The following is a 20,501-nucleotide window of genomic DNA, read 5'->3' on the forward strand; positions in this document are numbered from 1 at the left end:
ATCAGTATGAGGGTTAGTAAGACCGCCGAGTGCACCTGTCTTTGCAAATATTATGCCCCTTTAGGTACCAGAAAATCTATAAAATTTGTGGGCCATCATATTTTATATCCATGAGGGGAGGTGGGTCTTGCTCTCAACTACAGCTCTGGTGAACACTACATGCATAGCTCCGTACTTTTTAGTAGTGGCTGTCCCTGGTATTGCCGTTTTATCCCATGCCAGGGCTAAGCTGCAATCCAGCCGGTACTAAAAGTACTGATCACCTGTGCCTGGTAAACCAAGCTGTTGTGGCACCTTTAAATGGCTGACTGGGAGGTGCCACCAATGTTTGATCGACAACTGCTATTGATGCAACTGAAGACTACTATTTACAGATGGTGACAGCATGTTCTTAATAGTGGAAGCGTTTATGCCCTTTATGTATCTGTGTTCTTTTCCAGATATGATCAAGACAGTGGTCATGACAGTGGAAGTGAAGATGTTGCCTTTGACTCATCGCAGCCTTTCACCTTGGCTACCATAGGAATGAGAAAGTTTTTCATCCCCAAGGCATCTAATATTTCCACCACTTGTGGAGAGCGTGTCCTCCCTCTCCCGTCCCGCATAGGCATTTGTCTGGACTATGAAAAAGGCATAGTGGGGTTCTACGATGCCAACACCATGAGATGTCTCTATGAGAGAGAAGTGGACTGCATCGGGACAATGTATCCAGCCTTTGCATTGATGGGCGGTGGAGCAGTTAGTTTGGAGGAAGTATTTACTGCAAAACACTTGGATTATTCTAACGAAATATAATGACTGAGAAACCAATTGTCATTCATTTATTATGCAGCCGTTTTCTCAGACGCAAAGGTTATACTTGGTGCATTGTGCGCACCTCATGCTGATCATTTTAAATGTCATTCTACTGTCTGTGTTTTACTTGAAAGCCTCTGGAATAGGCCTTCAAACCCGGTATATATGTTTCTTAGGCCTCTTTCACATGAGCGTGACGGATTGGCTCTGGATGCTTTCAGGCTGCGTTCAGTGACACTCGCACTATTTTGCAAATTCAGTCAGTTTTGTCTGCAATTGCGTTCAGTTTTTTCCATGCAGGTGCAATGCGTTTTGATGCATTTTGCACGCGCTTGATAAACTGATCTCTTAGCAACCATCCGTGAATAACGCACTGCATCCGCACCTGCTTGAATATAGAACATGCTGCATTTGACGCAATGCAGAACTGATGCGTGAAAAAAACCTCATGTACACAGACCCATTAAAATGAATGGGTAAGGATTCAGTGCTGGTGCTATGTGTTCACATTGCACCTGCGTGGGAAACTCGCTTGTGTGAAAGAGACCTTAGTGTTTGTCCCTTTTAAAAATGACTCCCCTTAAAGGGCGCTTTTTCTAAGAATGAAATATCAGATTTTAATATCTTGAATAGATTTGATTCTAGAATATTTTACATGAACTATTGAAAAAAATGCTCTTAATGGGAACCATTTTCAAGTGTCTGTAGCCAATATTGCATGTTTTATTATATATAATCTATATGTGCATTCAGAAGATGCGCCCTCATCGACAGAAGGGGTTTTCTATGTATTTGCTGGTGGGGATCTGGAGGTACGATGAATGTGTTGTATTTATTTCACAGTTTTTAGTGTGGAGGGAATTACTGACTTGAACGCTATTCACTAGAATGTTTCCAGCAACGCACTGTCTTGTTTTATATTCTATTTATGATGTGAATGTCTTTTATGTAGAATTAGTCACTGAACACCATCCTATCACTGTACTTACAAAATAGGATATATGTTCTACTCGGTTAGATCCACAAAGCTACCCTTTAAGTAAAGGGGCTATATTTCTTTACATTGAATATTGGGCCCCATCTTACAAGTCGCATTTTGTCAAAGTAAAAGGCTTTTAAGGTTGAGTACAAAACTGTGAATAATGTAGTTTCCTGAGGTGTAAATGAGAACTACTGAAGTTTGAGGTTGCCATTGTGGTTCAGGAAAAACCTTACCTCGATGAGGATGGGCACCTGGCTGCAATAGCGCATTTTCTGATCGGATACAGTGCCTTTCATAGCATTTTCCAAATGACAGATTGGAGAGATGTGGACATGTAGTAAAGCTTACAATAACCACAGGGTTGTCACATTTCTTGTAACACCTTGAAATGCATGATTGCAATGGGCAACATCTTCAGCCAGTCTCTCTAACATTGAAAGGATAGTCATCTATTTGGTTCCTGTGGGACACTAGTTGATTTTTCCTTTCCTTTGCACTACGTTACAAACAAGCCTTAATACATCCCAATGGTTGCCTTGGTTGTTCTCTAAAACTACATGTGAACTCCTTGTAGGGGTATTTAACACTAACCTTTTTGGCCTTTTTATGTTTTAAGCCAGACACAGACTAGCAAGTTCAATGTGAGAAACTCGCTGCGTGTGGAGGTGCGAATTCCCGTTCTGACCTCTGCTCCTCTGACAGGATCGCACAGCATTATCATGATTTTGGCAGTATTTGCGGACCCATTCACTTCAGTGGGGCCGCAAAAGAAGCGGACAGCACCTCCATGGGCTGTCCGCATCCGTTGCTCAGTTTTGTGGTCCGCAAAAAAAAAAAAAAACGGACAAGAATAGGCAGTTATATTAATGGCTGTCCGCTCCGTTCGTGTGCATGAGGACTTACTCTTATAAATCATTATAACGCTGTGTGATCCTGTCGGGAGCAGAGGTCAGAACAGAAAATGGCACCGCCACACGCAGCGAGTTTCCCTCCCTGAAATTGCTCATCTGTCTGGCCTTAGCTCTGTTTTCACTCTTGTGCACTGATCTACACTCTTATTCCACATATTACTGTATAATTGTTCACATTGTTTATTACTAGGATTAAAGTAAAGTGATTAAATGGATTTGTGAATGCTGACTTGCACGGAAGCTGTACACAACCAAACCTCACACGCAATGTATGGGTTGGATGTCTGCATTGCCAGCTAACTGTTAAATGCATGTAGTTGGGGTAGCTGATTTCCTTGGTTAAAGGCACTTTATAGCATAGGTTTTTCTGTGTACTATGCAACAGTAGACGTGCAATTATGCTGCTAGACTTATTTGGGTACTATTGTAAAGGAATAATATATACATTATGTAGCTCTTGATTTCCTCAAGAGAGCTTTTACTGTTAAGACCTCTGAGAAAGAAATAAAACAAAATTTCTCGTGTTTTTAAGTAAAGTATTAAAAACTGCTTTTTTTAAGTGTATTGTCTCGCTCATTTATAACGTTATTGTGCCAGTTTTGCGAGTGTCAGAAAGCTGTCATTTTGATAAATACACAGCAGAGTTCTCGCCAATCAGATTGACATCCTGGTAATTTATTATGAGACTGTACAATTGTCTTGTCCCCATGTGTAGAGGTGCAATGCTTTTATGTAGCTGTTTTTGTGTCTGTGTTCTTTAGGCTTTAATTGGGTTTCTGGTAAAAGATGCTATCGGAATGAAAAAGTAAACACTTTTCTCAAAAAATGGGTGGTTAGAGTGAACACCTGAGCCATATTCACTGACCAAGGTCCAACAGTAAAATTTCATTTCATTACAGTGTATTAAAGAATTAAAAAAATGATACTAATATTGATGCACCAACACCATAAAATACCTCCAAAAGGGGGCCAGCCTGGACAGACCTTCAGTGACACAGCCAAGAAAGTGGTAGTGTTCTGTGACGAAATAGCATGAATAGTTTTATCATGAATTGCTGTGGTCTCTCGGTACAGATGATCACGTCACCAGCCTGCCAGCCAATGATTTTTAAAATCTCAAATCGGAAGCCATCTAACACATTATATTTGTAAATATGTGTTAAATGGCTTCCCTGCTCCTCTGCTGGTCCTTTTCGTCGGTTGGTCTCAGCAGAGGAGCAGACTTCACAGTGAGTACACCAAACACTTCACTTAGCCCCAGATCACCCCCCAGCACCCCAATTAACCCCTTGATCACCCCATGATCGCCCCTGTCAATAACCTAGTGAAAGGAAAAAAGTGATCAGTGTAAACTGTCACTTTTTTTTTTTCCACTGGTATTGACTGTTAGATTTTAGGGATAGTTTAGGCCCCTTGGTTAGGTAGTTTAGCGATCATTTTAGCGCCCACCGCACCGGACTGCAGTCACTTATTCGCTGATTAACGTATCACTAATCAGCTTTTGTACTTTTATAATATCTGTAAGTGATCAAAACTGATCAGTCAGATCTATAATAGTATTAGTGTCACCTTAGTTCGCCCTCCACCCAAAACGCATTTTTTGCCCGATCAAGCCTGATCGGTCGCCCACACATGCGTTCACCCACGCCTGCCCCGCCGCAGTGACAAAAAAATTATTTTTTTTGATCACTGCACATTCACTTTACAAGTGCTGCGGAGATGAAGAAAAAAAAAAAAAATCAGTTTTGATATTTTTTTTTTCTCAACCGCAGCGGCCTCCGGTACTTCGCTAGCCTCCCATTTGTAAGACAGGCTTGCTTTTTTTCTTGGGTAGTCTCAGGGAATGCCCCTAAATTTAATAGCCCAAATGTCAAATAGGGGGTATTCTTCTGAAGAGGCCTACAGGCTTCTGACCTAGTCGGATGAGGAATGGGAACTCTCATATAATGAATCTAGCGGGTCAGAACATGAACCTGTAGAAAGCAGTGGTAGTCTGACCCAAAGTTCGGACGAGGAGGTTGAGGTCCCTGATGCCACCACAGGTTGCGCAGGATCCGCTTCAAGGGCAGCAGAGTGGGGCTGGCGCTGACAGATTACGTGGTGAGGCATACACCAGCAGCGCAGCCCTCCCTGGACCTAGTACCAGCACTGCTGTACAACATGGTGAAGTGGCGAGCACCAGAACGGCAGTTGAAGCTGGTACGGTGGCACGTGCAGTAGTTACCCCGTCGCAGCCACTGCACAGACGTGCCCGTAGACCCCCTAGAATCCCTGAGGTGCTGGCAAATCCTGATTGGCAGTCCCCAACTTCAGTCGCACCATTAGTTATTATTATTTATTATTTAAGCGCCATTCATTCCATAGCGCTGTACATATAAGGGGTGCACATACATAATACAGACAATTGCACTAATCATAAACAAAATGAGTTACAAACTGGTACAGAAGGAGAGAGGGCCCTGCCCGTGAGGGCTTACAATCTACATGGTATGGGAGAAGGACACAGTAGGTGCGGGTTAAGTTGGTCATGGCGGTATAGAGGCAGCAGGGTCACTGGTTGTAGGCTTGTCTGAAGAGGTGGGTTTTCAGGTTTCTTTTGAAGGATTCCACTGTAGGTGAGAGTCTGATATGTTGGGGTAGCGAGTTCCAGAGTATGGGGGATGCACGGGAGAAATCCTGGAGTCGATTGTGGGAAGAGGCAATAAGAGGAGAGGAGAGAAGGAGGTCTTGTGAGGATCGGAGAGTGCGTGTGGGGGTGTATCGGGAAATTAGCTCAGAGATGTAGGGAGGGGACAGGTTATGGACGGCCTTGTATGTATTTGTAAGTACTTTGAAGTGAATTCGTTGGGCAATGGGGAGCCAGTGAAGTGATTGGCAAAGGGGAGAGGCAGAGGAATAATAGGGTGAGAGGTGGATTAGTCGGGCAGCAGAGTTGAGGATAGATTGGAGGGGTGCGAGAGTGCTAGATGGAAGGCCACAGAGGAGAATGTTGCAGTAGTCTAGGCGGGAGATAATGAGGGCATGTACAAGTATTTTCGCAGATTCAAAGTTAAGGAAAGCGCGGATGCGGGAGATGTTTTTGAGTTGGAGACGGCAGGTGGTGGAAAGGGCTTGGATGTGCGGTCGGAAGGAAAGGGCAGAATCCAAGATCACTCCAAGGCAGCGGGCTTTGTTGACTGGGGATAATGTGCAGCCATTGATCGTGATAGATAGGTCTGTTGGGGGGGTTGAACAAGATGGGGGAAAGATTATGAATTCTGTCTTATCCATGTTAAGTTTAAGAAAGCGAGAGGCGAAGAAGGATGATATAGAAGATAGACATTGTGGGATTTTAGATAGTAAGGTGGTGATGTCTGGACCAGAGAGGTAGATTTGTGTGTCATCAGCGTAGGAGTGATACTGAAAGCCATAGGACTCTATGAGCTGTGCCAGGCCAAAAGTGTAGATAGAGAAGAGCAGGGGTCCTAGGACAGAGCCTTGCGGGACACCAACAGAGAGGGAATGAGACGAGGAGGTGGTGCGGGAGTGGGAGACGCTGAATGTCCGGTCTGTGAGGTATGATGTGATCCAGGAGAGGGCCAGGTCAGTGATGCCAAGAGATGAGAGTTTGCAACAGTAGGGAGTGGTCAACAGTGTCGAAGGCAGAGGACAGGTCAAGGAGAAGGATGACAGAGTATTGTTTCTTGGTTTTGGCTGTGAGTAGGTCATTGGTGACTTTGGTAAGGGCAGTCTTGGTCGAGTGGTGGAGACGGAAGCCAGATTGTAGGCGGTCAAAGAGGGAGCAGGAGGAGAGGTGGGAGGACAGTTCTGAATGGACATGTTGTTCAAGTAGCTTTGAGGCATACGGAAGAAGTGATATGGGGCGATAACTGGACAAGGAAGATGGGTCAAGTGAAGGTTTTTTGAGGATGGGTGTAATGGTAGCATGTTTAAAAGCAGAGGGGAAGACACCAGAGTTTAGTGATAGGTTGAAGAGATGAGTTAGGGCTGGGATAAACACTGCAGTGAGGTTAGGGATGAGGTGGGATGGGATTGGGTCAAGTGCACAGGTGGTCAGATGAGATTTGGAGAGTAGAGTGGAGAGTTTACCTTCTGTAATGGTAGAGAAGTGGGTTTTGGGAGAAGAGGACCGAGCAGTTGTGTAGAGGGTCTGTGGGGACTGTGTAGTAAAGCTTTCTCTGATGTGGACTATCTTTTGTTTGAAATATTTGGCAAAGTCCTCAGCTGAGAAGAGAGGAGAGGGTGGGGGCGCTGGGGGACGGAGAAGGGAATTAAAAGTGCTAAAAAGTTGTTTAGGGCTGTGGGACAGGGAAGATATGAGAGATGAGAAGTAAGCCTGTTTTGCATCAGCGAGTGAGGATTTGAATATGAGGAGGGATTGCTTGTATGCGGTGAAATGATCTTTAGAATGGGATTTCTTCCATTGCCGCTCAGCAGCCCTGGAAGCTTGTCTGAGTTTTTTGGTCAGGTTGGTGTGCCAGGGTTGTCTGTTGATTTTCCGGATTTTGTTGTGTGTGAGGGGGGCAACAGTGTCCAGAGCTGTACTTAATGTGGTGTTATATAGGGTGGTAGCAGCTTCTGGGTCTGGTAAAAGAGGGGTCATAGTTCCCCCTTTCACCGCCCAGTCTGGAGTTCGGTTTGAGACAGCTCAGATCGGTTCGGCCCTGGGATTTTTTGAGCGGTTCTTGACTGCGGAGCTCTTGGAATTTATATCCGCCAACCCGGGAAGCTTTTATGCCCAGCCTTTCCGGGGGAAACAAGTCCAAGTTTCTGAATTAAAAAAAAAAAAAATCTGGGCCTTCAACATGGGTCTAACCAAAAAGCATGAATTGTGGTCATATTGGTCCACGAACCCAATTCATCACATGCCCATGTTCTCTGCTGCTATGTCCAGGGCACGATTTTGAGGCCATCCTGCGTTTCCTGCACTTTAGCGACAACACCACCTCCCGTCCCAGAGGGCACCCAGCTGTTGACCGGCTCCACAAAATTCGGCCCCTCATAGACCACTTCAACCAGAAATTTGCAGATTTGTATACCCCTGAGCAAAATATCTGCGTAGACGAGTCCCTAATACATCCCAAGCAAGCGCGCCTGGTATGGGGTCAAATTGTATAAGCCAGGCATGTCCAAACTGCAGCCTTCCAGCTGTTGCAAAACTACAACTCCCAGCATGCCTGGATAACTTACAGCTATTAGGGCATGCTGGGAGTTGTAGTTTTGCAACAGCTGGAGGGTCGCAGTTTGGACATGCCTGGACATCAGCTCTGTGAAAGGGCCACAGGCTATAGCTACAAATTTCGGATCTATGCCCCTCTGTGTCCACGACTATAATTTGCTCATGGGAGGGGTGGACTTCAATGACCAGATGTTGTCTCCGTATTTAGTTTCCCGACGCACCAGACGCTGGTATAAGAAGTCTGTATATTTAATTCAATTGGCTCTGTATAATAGTTTTGTTCTCTACAGTAAGGCTGGGAGAACAGGATCCTTCCTCAAATTTCAAGAAGAGATCATAGAGAACCTCCTGTATCCAGGAGGTTCCGTGGCCCCATCTACCAGTGTAGTTAGCCGTCTACACGAGCGACATTTCCCCAATGTCGTTCCTGGTACCTCAACCCGAAAAAGATGTCGTGTCTGTAGCAGGAGTGGAATAAGGCGTGACACCCGCTATTTCTGTCCTGACTGTCCTGACCACCCTGCCCTATGCTTTGGAGAGTGTTTCCGGAAGTACCACACACAGGTACACTTAGCATAGGGATCACATCTCACAGGACAGGGCTATTAGGGCCCATTCACACACAGCTGCTGCAAACCTCTCCTTTCACCTGGGACAAAGTGCATAACGCACTTCGCCACATCTCTGGGCGATTTGCACATTGTCCCGTGGAGAAGGAGAGGTTTGTTCTATAAAGGTAAAAAAAAAAAAAACAGTAAGCAAAAAAGTTTATGTTCAGTTTCAAAAGTTAAATAAAGTTTATATGTTCTGTTCTAAAGTTATTATAAAGTTAATAAAATTTATTGCGTTGCGGCCTGGTTTTTTCTTTTTTGTTTAGTTTTTTTTTTTTACCTTCCAGGTGGACCAACCGGTCGACTAGCTGCAGCACTGATGTGCATTCTGATAGAAGCATTGTGCTGCTGTCAGATTACACAAAAGTCGGTGTATGCGGCGCTGCAAGACAAGATTTCTCCTCTGCAGTAAAAGATACGTTTGCCGAGGCATACGAGCTGAGGAGGCGGCGGTGTTCATATGCTTTGGCAAACACTTTGTATATATAAAAAAAATAAAAAAATACCGGCAATGATTTATTCATCCACATCGCTTGATGTGAATGGAGACATCGGGTTTGCCAGGGCATACGCGCTAAGTGGATATGGATGTTGGGCGGAGCTCCTATGTCCTGGCAGATGCCTTTCCCCCCCTTTTTTTTTTTTTTTTTTTGCCGAGATTTTTTTCATCCACATTGATCGATGCGAATGAAGAAATCTGTGCCGTTAATTTTTTTTTTTCAGCCCAGAGGCTGAACGGAAATAAAAAAATCTCATTACCTGTATGCTCAATATAGCTCTGTGAAAGGGCCACAGGCTATACCCACAAATTTCGGATCTATGAGGGAAAAGATCAGACCCTGGAGTCGGTCGGTTGCCCTGACTACCTGGGGAGCAGTGGGAAGACAGTCTGGGACTTGGTGTCACCCTTATTCGGCAAGGGGTACCATCTTTATGTGGACAATTTCTACACAAGTGAGGGGCATGGCGAGTTCCTCGAATTTTTTATTTTTTTTCGCAAGTTTTTCGCAAGTTAGTGGAATATGAGACTTTGTAAGAAAAAAAAATAATAATAATTTTCCGCTAACTTGTGACAAAAAATAAAAAGTTCTATGAACTCGCCATGCCCCTCACGGAATACCTTGGGGTGTCTACTTTACTTTCCGAAATGGGGTCATTTGTCGCGTAGTTATACTGCCCTGGCAATTTAGGGGCCCAAATGTGTGAGAAGTACTTTGCAATCAAAATGTGTAAAAAATGGCCTGCGAAATCCGAAAGGTGCACTTTGGAATATGTGCCCCTTTGCCCACCTTGGCTGCAAAAAAGTGTCACACATGTGGTATCGCCGTACTCAGGAGAAGTTGGGGAATGTGTTTTGGGGTGTCATTTTACATATACCCATGCTGGGTGAGATAAATATCTTGGTCAAATGCCAACTTTGTATAAAAAAATTGGAAAAGTTGTCTTTTGCCAAGATATTTCTCTCACCCAGCATGGTTATATGTAAAATGACACCCCAAAACACATTCCCCAACTTCTCCTGAGTACGGCGATACCAGATGTGTGACACTTTTTTGCAGCCTAGGTGGGCAAAGGGACCCACATTCCAAAGTGCACCTTTCGGATTTCACCGGTCATTTTTTACAGATTTTGATTGCAAACTACTTCTCACACATATGGGCCCCTAAATTGCCAGGGCAGTATAACTACGTCACAAGTGACCCCATTTCGGAAAGAAGACACCCCAAGGTATTCCGTGAGGGGCATGGCGAGTTCCTAGAATTTTTTATTTTTTGTCGCAAGTTAGTGGAATATGAGACTTTGTAAGAAAAAAATAAAAATAATCATCATTTTTCACTAACTTGTGACAAAAAATGTTCTATGAACTCACTATGCCCATAAGCGAATACCTTAGGGTGTCTACTTTCCGAAATGGGGTCATTTGTGGGGGTTTTCTACTGTCTGGGCATTGTAGAACCTCAGGAAACATGACAGGTGCTCAGAAAGTCAGAGCTGCTTCAAAAAGCGGAAATTCACATTTTTGTACCATAGTTTGTAAACGCTATAACTTTTACCCAAACCATTTTTTTCCCCCCAAACTTTTTTTTTATCAAAGACATGTAGAACAATAAATTTAGTGAAAAATTTATATATGGATGTTGTTGTTTTTTGCAAAATTTTACAGCTGAAAGTGAAAAATGTCATTTTTTTTGCAAAAAAATCGTTACATTTCGATTAATAACAAAAAAAAGTTAAAATGTCACCAGCAATGAAATACCACCAAATGAAAGCTCTATTAGTGAGAAGAAAAGGAGGTAAAATTCATTTGGGTGGTAAGTTGCATGACCGAGCGATAAACGGTGAAAGTAGTGGAGTGCAGAAGTGTAAAAAGTGGCCTGGTCATTAAGGGGGTTTCAGCTAGCGGGGTTGAAGTGGTTAATGAAAACAACGAATAAACTGAAACAGGCTGTTTTTCAGCTGATCAAAAGTTTAGGACCACACCTCCCAAAAAAAAAAAAAAACCTAATCCCCCCCCCCCCCCCCCCCCCCCCAAAACAGAAATCCAACTTCCAAACTTGAACTCAGTAATGAGTAGCTCCGCCGTTATTGTTTATCACTTCCAAAATTTGTTTCGGCATGCTTGATGCAAGCGTTTCCATGAGGTGAGTGGGAACATTTCTCCAAGTGGTGAAGACGGCCACATGAAGGCCATCTACTGTCTGGAACTGTTGTCCATTTTTGTAAACTTCCCTTGCCATCCATCCCCAAAGGTTCTCAATTTGATTTAGATCAGAGGAACACACAGGATGGGCCAAAAGAGTGATGTTATTCTCCTGGACGAAGTCTCTTGTCCTGCAGGCATTGTGTACTGTAGCGTTGTCCTGTTGAAAAACCCAGTTGTTACCACACAGACGAGGGCCCTCAGTCATGAGGAATGCTCTCTGCAACATCTGGACATAGCCAGCGGCCGTTTGATGCCTCTGCCAGGGGCGTAACTATCAGGGAAGCAGTTGCTTCGGGGCACCGAGCTTAGAAGGGGCCCGGGAGCAGTAGCAGGGGTGTTATCTATCTTCTATCTAATATACTGTATATGTGTGTGTGTATATATATATATATATATATATATATATATATATATATGAAAAAAAAGAAAGTCCAGCGGGAGCACCAGCCTGAAGAGTGGGTGCAAAATCCAAAAGGGGGCAACGGCAATCCCCAATAATATAATTGAGAGAACAGGACTGCACTCCAAGTTGTGATGAAAACAAAGTAGTTTTATTCACCCATGTTATGGCATATCTTTGCGACGTTTCAGCTCTTGCGAGCCTTTCTCAAGCATAGAGTAAGTGAAAGTGAGCACATATAAAGCATTACAAAAAGTGTTACACCCATCAGGGTGTGGTTACAATCAACCAAATTACAGACATGTGTTGCAATTATAAAGTGCATGTTTGACATAAGAACGTATTTCACTAGTTACATCGTATCAGGATATAATTCCTTTTTATACAAAATAACCCATATCCAAAACTAGTGTTCCAATTAGAATCATAAAATGGTGAAAACATACTGAATAGGGATCCCAGGAATGAAACTCAGAAAGCCATGGAGCCCACATATACCATCACGTATCTCGGGCGTCTCAATCTCCTCAATGCGCATGCCCAGAGTGACGACATCGTGTGGATCACAGTGTAAGAATGGTGCGCATGCGTTCTAGCGAGTAACATCTCGCCGCACCATCTTGGTTCATGGAAGGTTGCCATAAGTATCCGTTCTGTGTCCCTCATATAGAGGGTAACTAAACAGAGTATATGTTCAAGGCCATAGCTATAGAACGGAATTCATAAGGAACAGGGCCGGCCTTTGGGGTGTGCGGGCTGTGCGGCCGCACAGGGCGCCATAGCAACAGGGGCGCCGGGCGGCCGACAGCCCGCAATGTAATATGGGCAGGCGAGGCGGCACTTATGTTTTCCCACGGGGCGGGCGGGCCCCCGCCCCCTCCATCTCCCCCTCCCCTGTATTCAGCAGGGGGCGCACGTTGCGGTTTAAAAAAAAAAAACTTCGGGCGGCTGGCGGCGCCCCTCATTCTGCGCCGCCTGAGTGGCTGAGGCTGAGTGCCTGCCTGCGCCTGCTGTGTGCTGTTAGTGTAGCGTGGCCGAGCTCTGTTCGATCCGCGGTACAGGAGCTTTTGTTTCCTGTACCCGGCCGGACTGACAGGAAGTGCTCACTTAGTGTGCACTTCCTGTCAGTCCGGCCGGGTACAGGAAACAAATGCTCCTGTACCGCGGATCGAACAGAGCTCGGCCACGCTACACTAGAGGTGGAAAAGAGAGTGGGAGGGGGGAGGAAATAATGACAGTGATAGGAGGGGGGGGGGGAGAAATAATGACAGTGATAGGGGGGGGGGGAGAAATAATGACAGTGATAGGGGGGGGGGGGAGAAATAATGACAGTGATAGGGGGGGGGGGGGAGAAATAATGACAGTGATAGGGGGGGGAGAAATAATGAGAGTGAGGGGGGGGGGAGAAATAATGAGAGTGATGGGGGGGGGAGAAATAATGAGAGTGATGGGGGGGAGAAATAATGAGAGTGATGGGGGGGGGGAGAAATAATGAGAGTGATGGGGGGGGGGAGAAATAATGAGAGTGATGGGGGGGGGAGAAATAATGAGAGTGATGGGGGGGGGAGAAATAATAAGAGTGATGGGGGGGGGGGAGAAATAATGAGAGTGATGGGGGGGGGGGAAATAATGAGAGTGATGGGGGGGGGAGAATAATGAGAGTGATGGGGGGGAGAATAATGAGAGTGATGGGGGGAATAATGAGAGTGATGGGGGGAGAATAATGAGAGTGATGGGGGGGAGAATAATGAGAGTGATGGGGGGGAAAAATAAAGAGTGAGGGCGGGGGGGGGGGAATTATGAGAGTGATTGGGGGAGAATAATGAGAGTGATGGGGGGGAGAATAATGAGTGATGGCGGAGGGGGGGAAATAATAAGAGTGATTGGGGGGGGGGGGGAATAATGAGAGTGACAATGGAGTCCCCAGAGCCAGACTGCAGCCAGAGTCCAGATCATCTTATTGTCCTGGTGGTAAGTAGACAATGCAATATGTTTATTATTTAATTGTTTAGTTATTAATACTACATTGGAAACTAATTTTCTCAGCTGGACACCAGCCAACACTGCGCATGCGCTGGGAGCCTCACCAGCGGTTAGGGTAGGGAAAAAGCACTGGCCCGTACGTAAATTTTTCCCTTCCCTAACCGCTGGTGAGGCTCCCGGTGCATGCGCAGTGTCGGCCGGTGTTCAGCTGAAAACATCCATCCGATCACTGCGCATTGGCCCATAGTTTTTCCCTACCCTAACCGCCGGCGAGGCTCCTGGCGCATGCGCTGCTGTGAAATTTCCCTAACCTGTCGTTGTGCGCCTGCGCGATGCTGCACACCTCCTCACGTCATGTCCGGTGCGACCGGAAGTGACGAGGGTAGGGAAATCTCACGAACTAGGGAAGTATAACATTACACCGGCCTTTGGGGTGTGAGGGCTGGTAACTACTTGGTTGGATAGTCAGCCAGCCTATGCCATGATGCCAGCAACAAGCATTTTTTTTTTTTTTTGGGGGGGGGGGGGGGCGCCACAAGGTTAGCTCGCACAGGGCGCCTGAACACCTAAGGCCGGCCCTGATAAGGAATGTATAACAGGCCGCAGCAGGGATCTCCTACAGGTACCAGCTTCAGGACCCAACTCTCGGGAGGGACACCGGACCATGGGGTCGTGTACGTCGGACGGGGAACATCTCCATGCACCCCGCCGACCTACCCGGCCCTCTTGCTGGAAAAAAGCGGTCTATGAGGGGTAATCCCTCACTCATACAAAAAGCAACATCACAATGAGATGTTATAATGTGTCTGGAGCAGCGCATAGACGATAGGACGCTGTAATTGGTACTGGGCTGCATCGCTTCCAATGAGTCAAAGTCCAGGGATCCGTATCCATCGTTGTGTGAGTTAAAAATTCTAAAAGGCAAGGGAAAATATATTAGTTTCCAAATTACAATACTGTCAGGTTTGCAATTGCATATAATACTTTCACAATTCTCCTGCACTATTACATACGTGGGGAAAGTATATCACATACATGCGTGGAAAGGAAGGGCGAGCAACAAATCGACAGACCCCCTATCTGAATTCTACATTTAATCCTCTGGGGTGCAAGCTGTCCAAATCATAAATCCACCGCAATTCTCTTTTCTTGAGAATTGCTAGGCGGTCTCCGCCTCTCCTAGGGAGCTCAACATGGTCCAGTATCCAGCATCTCAGATCCCACTCGGAATGCCCAAGGGACGTAAAGTGCCTGGATACTGGTAAATCAGCAGCTTTTTTTCTTATTGAGTTCCTATGGTTATTCAGTCTTAGTTTTAATTCTGTGGACGTTTCACCAATATATATCAAGTTACATGGGCATGCTAGCACATAAATAACATAGGAAGATGAACAATTTAGGTGAAATTTAATGGGATATTCTTTATGTGTAGTGGGATGGATAAAGGATCTAGATTTGCATATATAGCGACAATTGACACAATTGAGACATGGATAACAACCATGTCCCGATTTGGTCAATGTTCGCTGTATGCTGATTTTTTTAGGGCCTACGTCCGCTCTAACCAAGTGGTCCTTGATATTTTTCCTTTTTCGATATGATAAGAGGGGAGGAGAATTAAGTTCAGGTACGTCTTTTATGGACCTACTGAGGATGCTCCAATTGTCCTTTATGATACGTCCCATCTCCACACTGCACTCAGAATATGTGGACATGAAAGGTATCCTGCGGATCTTCTGTAGGTTAGAGATCGTTTTTTTGGGGCTATTGTGCAGAATCTCATTTTTCTGGGCCTCTAGCAATCGGTGGGGATAACCCCGTTTCCTAAATTTGCCTACCATCATATCCAATGTGGATACTAGCTCAGTCTGTTGAGATACTATGCGTTTAGCACGTAGAAACTGTGAGTGCGGAAGGTGTTTGATTAGACTACGGGGGGTGACTACTTTCGTATCGTAAAGTGGTATTCCTGTCAGTTGGTATGTCAAGCCAACTGACAGGTGTGTTTGGGGTCATTGTCCTGTTGAAAAATAAATGATGGTCCAACTAAACACAAACCGGATGGAATAGCATGCCGCTGCAAGATGCTGTGGTAGCCATGCTGGTTCTGTATGCATTTAATTTTGAATAAATCCCCAACAGTGTCACCAGCAAAGCACCCCCACACCATCACACCTCCTCTTCCATGCTTCACGGTGGGAACCAGGCATGTAATGATGGCCACTTGTTTTTCTTTACTTAGCAGTTTTTTTCTTGCCATAATACAAATTCTAACAGTCTATTCAGTAGGACTATCAGCTGTGTATCCACCTGACTTCTCCACAACGCAACTGATGGTCCCAACCCCATTTATAAGGCAAGAAATACCACTTATTAAACCTGACAGGGCACACCTGTGAAGTGAAGACCATTTCAGGTGACTACCTCTTGAAGCTCATCAAGGGAATGCCAAGAGTGTGCAAAGCAGTAATCAAAGCAAAAGGTGGCTACTTTGAAGAACCTAGAATATGACATATTTTCAGTTGTTTCACACTTTTTTGTTGTGTATATTTATGTATATAATTCTACATGTGTTAATTCATAGTTTTGATGCCTTCAGTGTGAATCTACAATTTTCATAGTCATGAAAATAAATAAAACTCTTTGAATGAGAAGGTGTGTACAAACTTTTGGTCTGTATATACATATATATATATATATATATATATATATATATATATGTGTGTTTATGGAGAGGGAAAGCCCTATAAAGGACCTGCCTCTCTCCCCTTCAAGAAACCTATGGTTGTGAGTAAAACCATTTACATTAACAACATAACGTGCAGCACAGGAAAAGTCTTGGAAATATGAGGGTGAGCAGGCTCGGACTGGCCCACAGACAGGGGCGGACTGGGCCGGGGGGCAATTGCCCCCCGGGCCTCCCTGGTTTGCTGTCCCGGCCGGCCGGCCGGGCCGGAATAAACAGCCACTTTATGGCAGGGAGACGGGGAGCAGGGGAGGCGTGTTGCCGGCAGCCTATCAGACAGGCCGCCGGACCGGCGCAGGCGGCGCGATGACGTCATCGGTGCAATGACGTCATCGCGCCACCTGCGCCGGTCCTGCGGCCTAACTGAGCCACTGCGCTGCCGTAAAGTGATTGCATCTGTGCTGGCTGGAGGCGGGACCGGAGTATTCCAGAGAAGCAGGGAGGTAAGTATAAGTCTGACTGACATTTTTTATTTTATTTATTTATTTCTGTCCCTATCTGGCTACTACTGGGCTGGCACTTTATGAGGGGGTGGGGGGCAGGGGGGCACAGGGGCACAATCTGGCTAGTGGCTACTCCTGGCACATTATAGGGCCCCCCCCTAATCTGGCTACTGGGCTGGCACTTTATGATGGGGGTGGGGGGCAGGGGGGCACAATCTGGCTAGTGGCTACTCCTGGCACATTATAGGGCCCCCCCTAATCTGGCTACTACTGGGCTGGCACTTTATGAGGGGGGTGGGGGGCACAGGGGCACAATCTGGCTAGTAGCTACTCCTGGCACATTATAGGGCCCCCCCCTATCTGGCTACTGGGCTGGCACTTTATGAGGGGGTGGGGGGCACAATCTGGCTAGTGGCTACTGGTACATTATGGCACATTATGGGGGACCTATGGCTACTGGCAGATTATAGGGGGGGCTATGGCTACTGGCAGATTATAGGGGGGGCTATGGCTACTGGCAGATTATAGGGGGGCCTATGGCTACTGGCACATTATGGGGGACCTATGGCTACTGGCACATTATGGGGGACCTATAGCTACTGGCAGATTATAGGGGGGGCTATGGCTACTGGCAGATTATAGGGGGGGGCTATGGCTACTGGCAGATTATAGGGGGGGCTATGGCTACTGGCAGATTATAGGGGGGGCCTATAGCTACTGGCACATTATAGGGGGCTATTGGCTACTAGCACATTATAGGGGGCACTATGGGGACATTAGCTCAATTGGGGACATTACAAGGGGGTATTTTTTGCACTATTATAAGGAGAATTATTTCTACTGGGGGGGGGGGGGGGGCATTATGGTGGGCTTTATTACTCCCCCATGGTCTGAGTCCCCTAGTAGCAGCACCATCCTCTCTCTGCTCTGCTATCCCTCTGCCTCTTCTCCAAATCCTTATTATGACATTTTTCTCATTAGGATAAAACACATCAGCTCCGCCGAACCCCCGGCCAAAGTGTGGAGGTGTCTGAGATCCCCAAGGGTCAAGCCAAGTAATTGTAAGTTTTCATATGAAATATGTTTGTTATACACATATAGCCTACACTGTGCCCCACAATATACAGTTTCTCGGCGACCGATATATCGGAGCATTCCTAGTTTATTTTGTTTTCCTGTGTTGGAATTTACATGGCTGACGAAAGTGGCAAGGGGGGGGGGGGGGGGGTGGGTCAGGAGGAGGCATGGGAAAGCAGGAGGGGGGCTCAGTGGGCCTCTGGGTGTTACTTGCCCCCTGGGCCAAAAGTTGCCAGTCAGCCCCTGCCCACAGAGGTACAGGTGAATCCCCCGATGGGCCCCTAGTCTCCCACCCCTGCACAAGTGGGACATAACACAGTAGACTTACTGCACTACATACATGAATTCAATGTACAGCTCCTCAACCAGCCTATGTTCATATAAAAAAACATGATAGATTATTAAAGAAACTCCCCAATTTATTATGATAGACACAATGAGAGCTGCGATGACTTCTAGGTATAGAGGAAAGCTGCCAGTGTCCTCTTTTCCCCAGGACATACCTTCTCAGAGTTGCTGCAGCGATCCCCATATTCAATCATCTGCTAGCATCTTGCTGCTGTGTGAGCAGGTGATATTTGAATGTATCCATATGGAGGGCCCTAGGCAACCCAGTCCGACACTGAGGGTGAGGGTGTAATAGCAGCCGTTACCAATGTGGTGTACTCTGAATGGGCGCCAAGTAATAATTTTCAATATGGTGGAAATATCTGGCTTTCTGCAGGGTCCGCTGGTGATTTCAGCTGATTTTCATTGCTTTCAACAGCCCCACACACATAAATTATCTGATCAGAAAACTTGCGGTTCAACGCGGGCATCCTCCACCGTATGCATTTTGCTGGGGATCGCCATTAGCAACGGGCCACAAGTGCAGGATTTGCTCCCCTGTATATATGCACGACTGCATGTGGGTTTGAGCACCTCCTGCTAATGCCACCTTGTCTTTTTTGGTTTGTATATATAGATTCCTGGAGGTGTATAAACTCCAATTTAAATGTGCCTGTTTTCCACCTACAGGCCACATTTAGGTGCACCTGTGAGGCCTGGGCCATATCAGTCAGTCTTGAGTGGGACTCGCAGACTCCTCCCTCCTCCCATTGCAAGCATGGCTACATGCTGGAGGTAACTGGTGAGCTGTTTGTGAGTCGGCCTCATGCTCCTGTAATTTGCCCACTGGCTCCTGGTATTGACCCTGTAAACAAATGGATCTAGTTGCATCCGTTATGCACATTTGGCATCCGTTTGAGCCATTTCTACCTGAGATCCGTTTTTTAGACAGAAAGAAAACTCCTGTATGCAGTACTTTTTTCTGTCTGATAGAACAGATCTCAGAAATGGCTCAAACGGATGCCAAATGTGCATAACGGATACAAGAGGATCCATTTGACACATCAGAAGAACGGAAATGTAAACTCTCCCTAATTATATTTGTTTTGAGTACTTTTTTTTAGCATTTTTCTTGTAATTATGGTAACAGACCTTTTATTGGCATTATATAGTGTGTATAGCTGTAATATTGTGAAAGGCAGGAGCGTACCTATAGTGGAAGCAGGAGACGCAGCTACTGCGGGGCCTGAACGCAAAAGGGGCTCACCTGAGATGAGGACTAAATTGTAAAAGGGCCCCCACAATAGTATTATATACAGTGACATGATATGCAGTATATGTGTGGGAAACGGACGAAGTCGCAGCCGGGCCTGGTCTGAATGAGTGATTTTGACTAGCTGCAGGACTGGGGCTTGCATGGGGGGGGGTTTGAAGAAGTTGCCCATGAGGGAGGGGGGGGGGGCCCATTCAATAATTTGGTGTGGGGCCCAGTCAGTTCTAGTTACGCCACTGGCCTCTGCACTTCCTGAAGCTCCATTATTCCAATGAAGGAAAAAGCACCCCAGACCATTATGGCACATAAAATTTTTCTCATCAGAGAATAAAACTTTCTTCCACCTTTGAATGTCCCATGTTTGGTGCTCTTTTGCAAAGTCCAAAAGAGCAGTTCTGTGGCGTTCAAGGAGACGAGGTCTTTGAAGAAGTTTTTTGTTTTTGAAGCCCTTCAGTCTCAGATGCCGTCTGATGGTTATGGGGCTGCAGTCAGCACCAGTAAGAGCCTTAATTTGACGGACAGCCAATTGGATCCTCCGACTCAGTGCTGATGAAATATTTTTGGGTCTTTCACTTGACTTTTTTGTTCCATAACCCTCAGGATCATTTAAGAAATTCCAAATGACTGTCTTACCACGTCCCACCTCAGCAGCGATGGCGCACTGTGAGAGACCCTGCTTATGCAGTTCAACAACCGGACCACGTTCAAAAAGGGAGAGTTTTTTTGCCTTTGCCATCACAACATGTGACTACCTGACAGAAAATGACAATGAATCCACATCTTTGCACAGATTTGGTCTTTTAAAGGCATGTGGTCCTAAAATTTGGATCAGCTGAAAAACAGCCTGTTTCAGTTTAATCATTATTTTCACTTAATTGAATGCTCAAAAAATGTTTTGTCTCACTCCCATTTCTTCTTGCTGCACGTCGAAGCTCTACTTGGAACCTTGTTAAGATCCAACAATGTAAAATATGATTTTTTGCCATTTTTTAAGTGGTCTTAAACTTTTGGTCAGGACTGTATATTCAGTGTTTTTTACGCAGCCCTGGTATTTGTGTGAAAAATCATCC

General features: G+C 45.7%; 1 protein-coding gene across 2 annotated transcripts in view; it reads left to right on the forward strand.

Moving 5' to 3' along the window:
- Positions 1 to 1,150, forward strand: part of TRIM36 (tripartite motif containing 36) — a 100,238-nt gene extending 99,088 nt beyond the window's left edge. For both annotated transcript variants that reach the window (XM_044275919.1, XM_044275920.1), the window contains exon 10: positions 441 to 1,150. In XM_044275919.1, the coding sequence (XP_044131854.1) occupies positions 441 to 795 (355 nt within the window). In that variant the 3' untranslated portion in view covers positions 796 to 1,150. The remainder of the gene's footprint in view (positions 1 to 440) is intronic.
- Positions 1,151 to 20,501: the final 19,351 nt, after the last annotated feature.

Source organism: Bufo gargarizans, chromosome 1 (assembly GCF_014858855.1).
Source record: "Bufo gargarizans isolate SCDJY-AF-19 chromosome 1, ASM1485885v1, whole genome shotgun sequence".
Taxonomy (NCBI): Eukaryota; Metazoa; Chordata; class Amphibia; order Anura; family Bufonidae; genus Bufo; species Bufo gargarizans.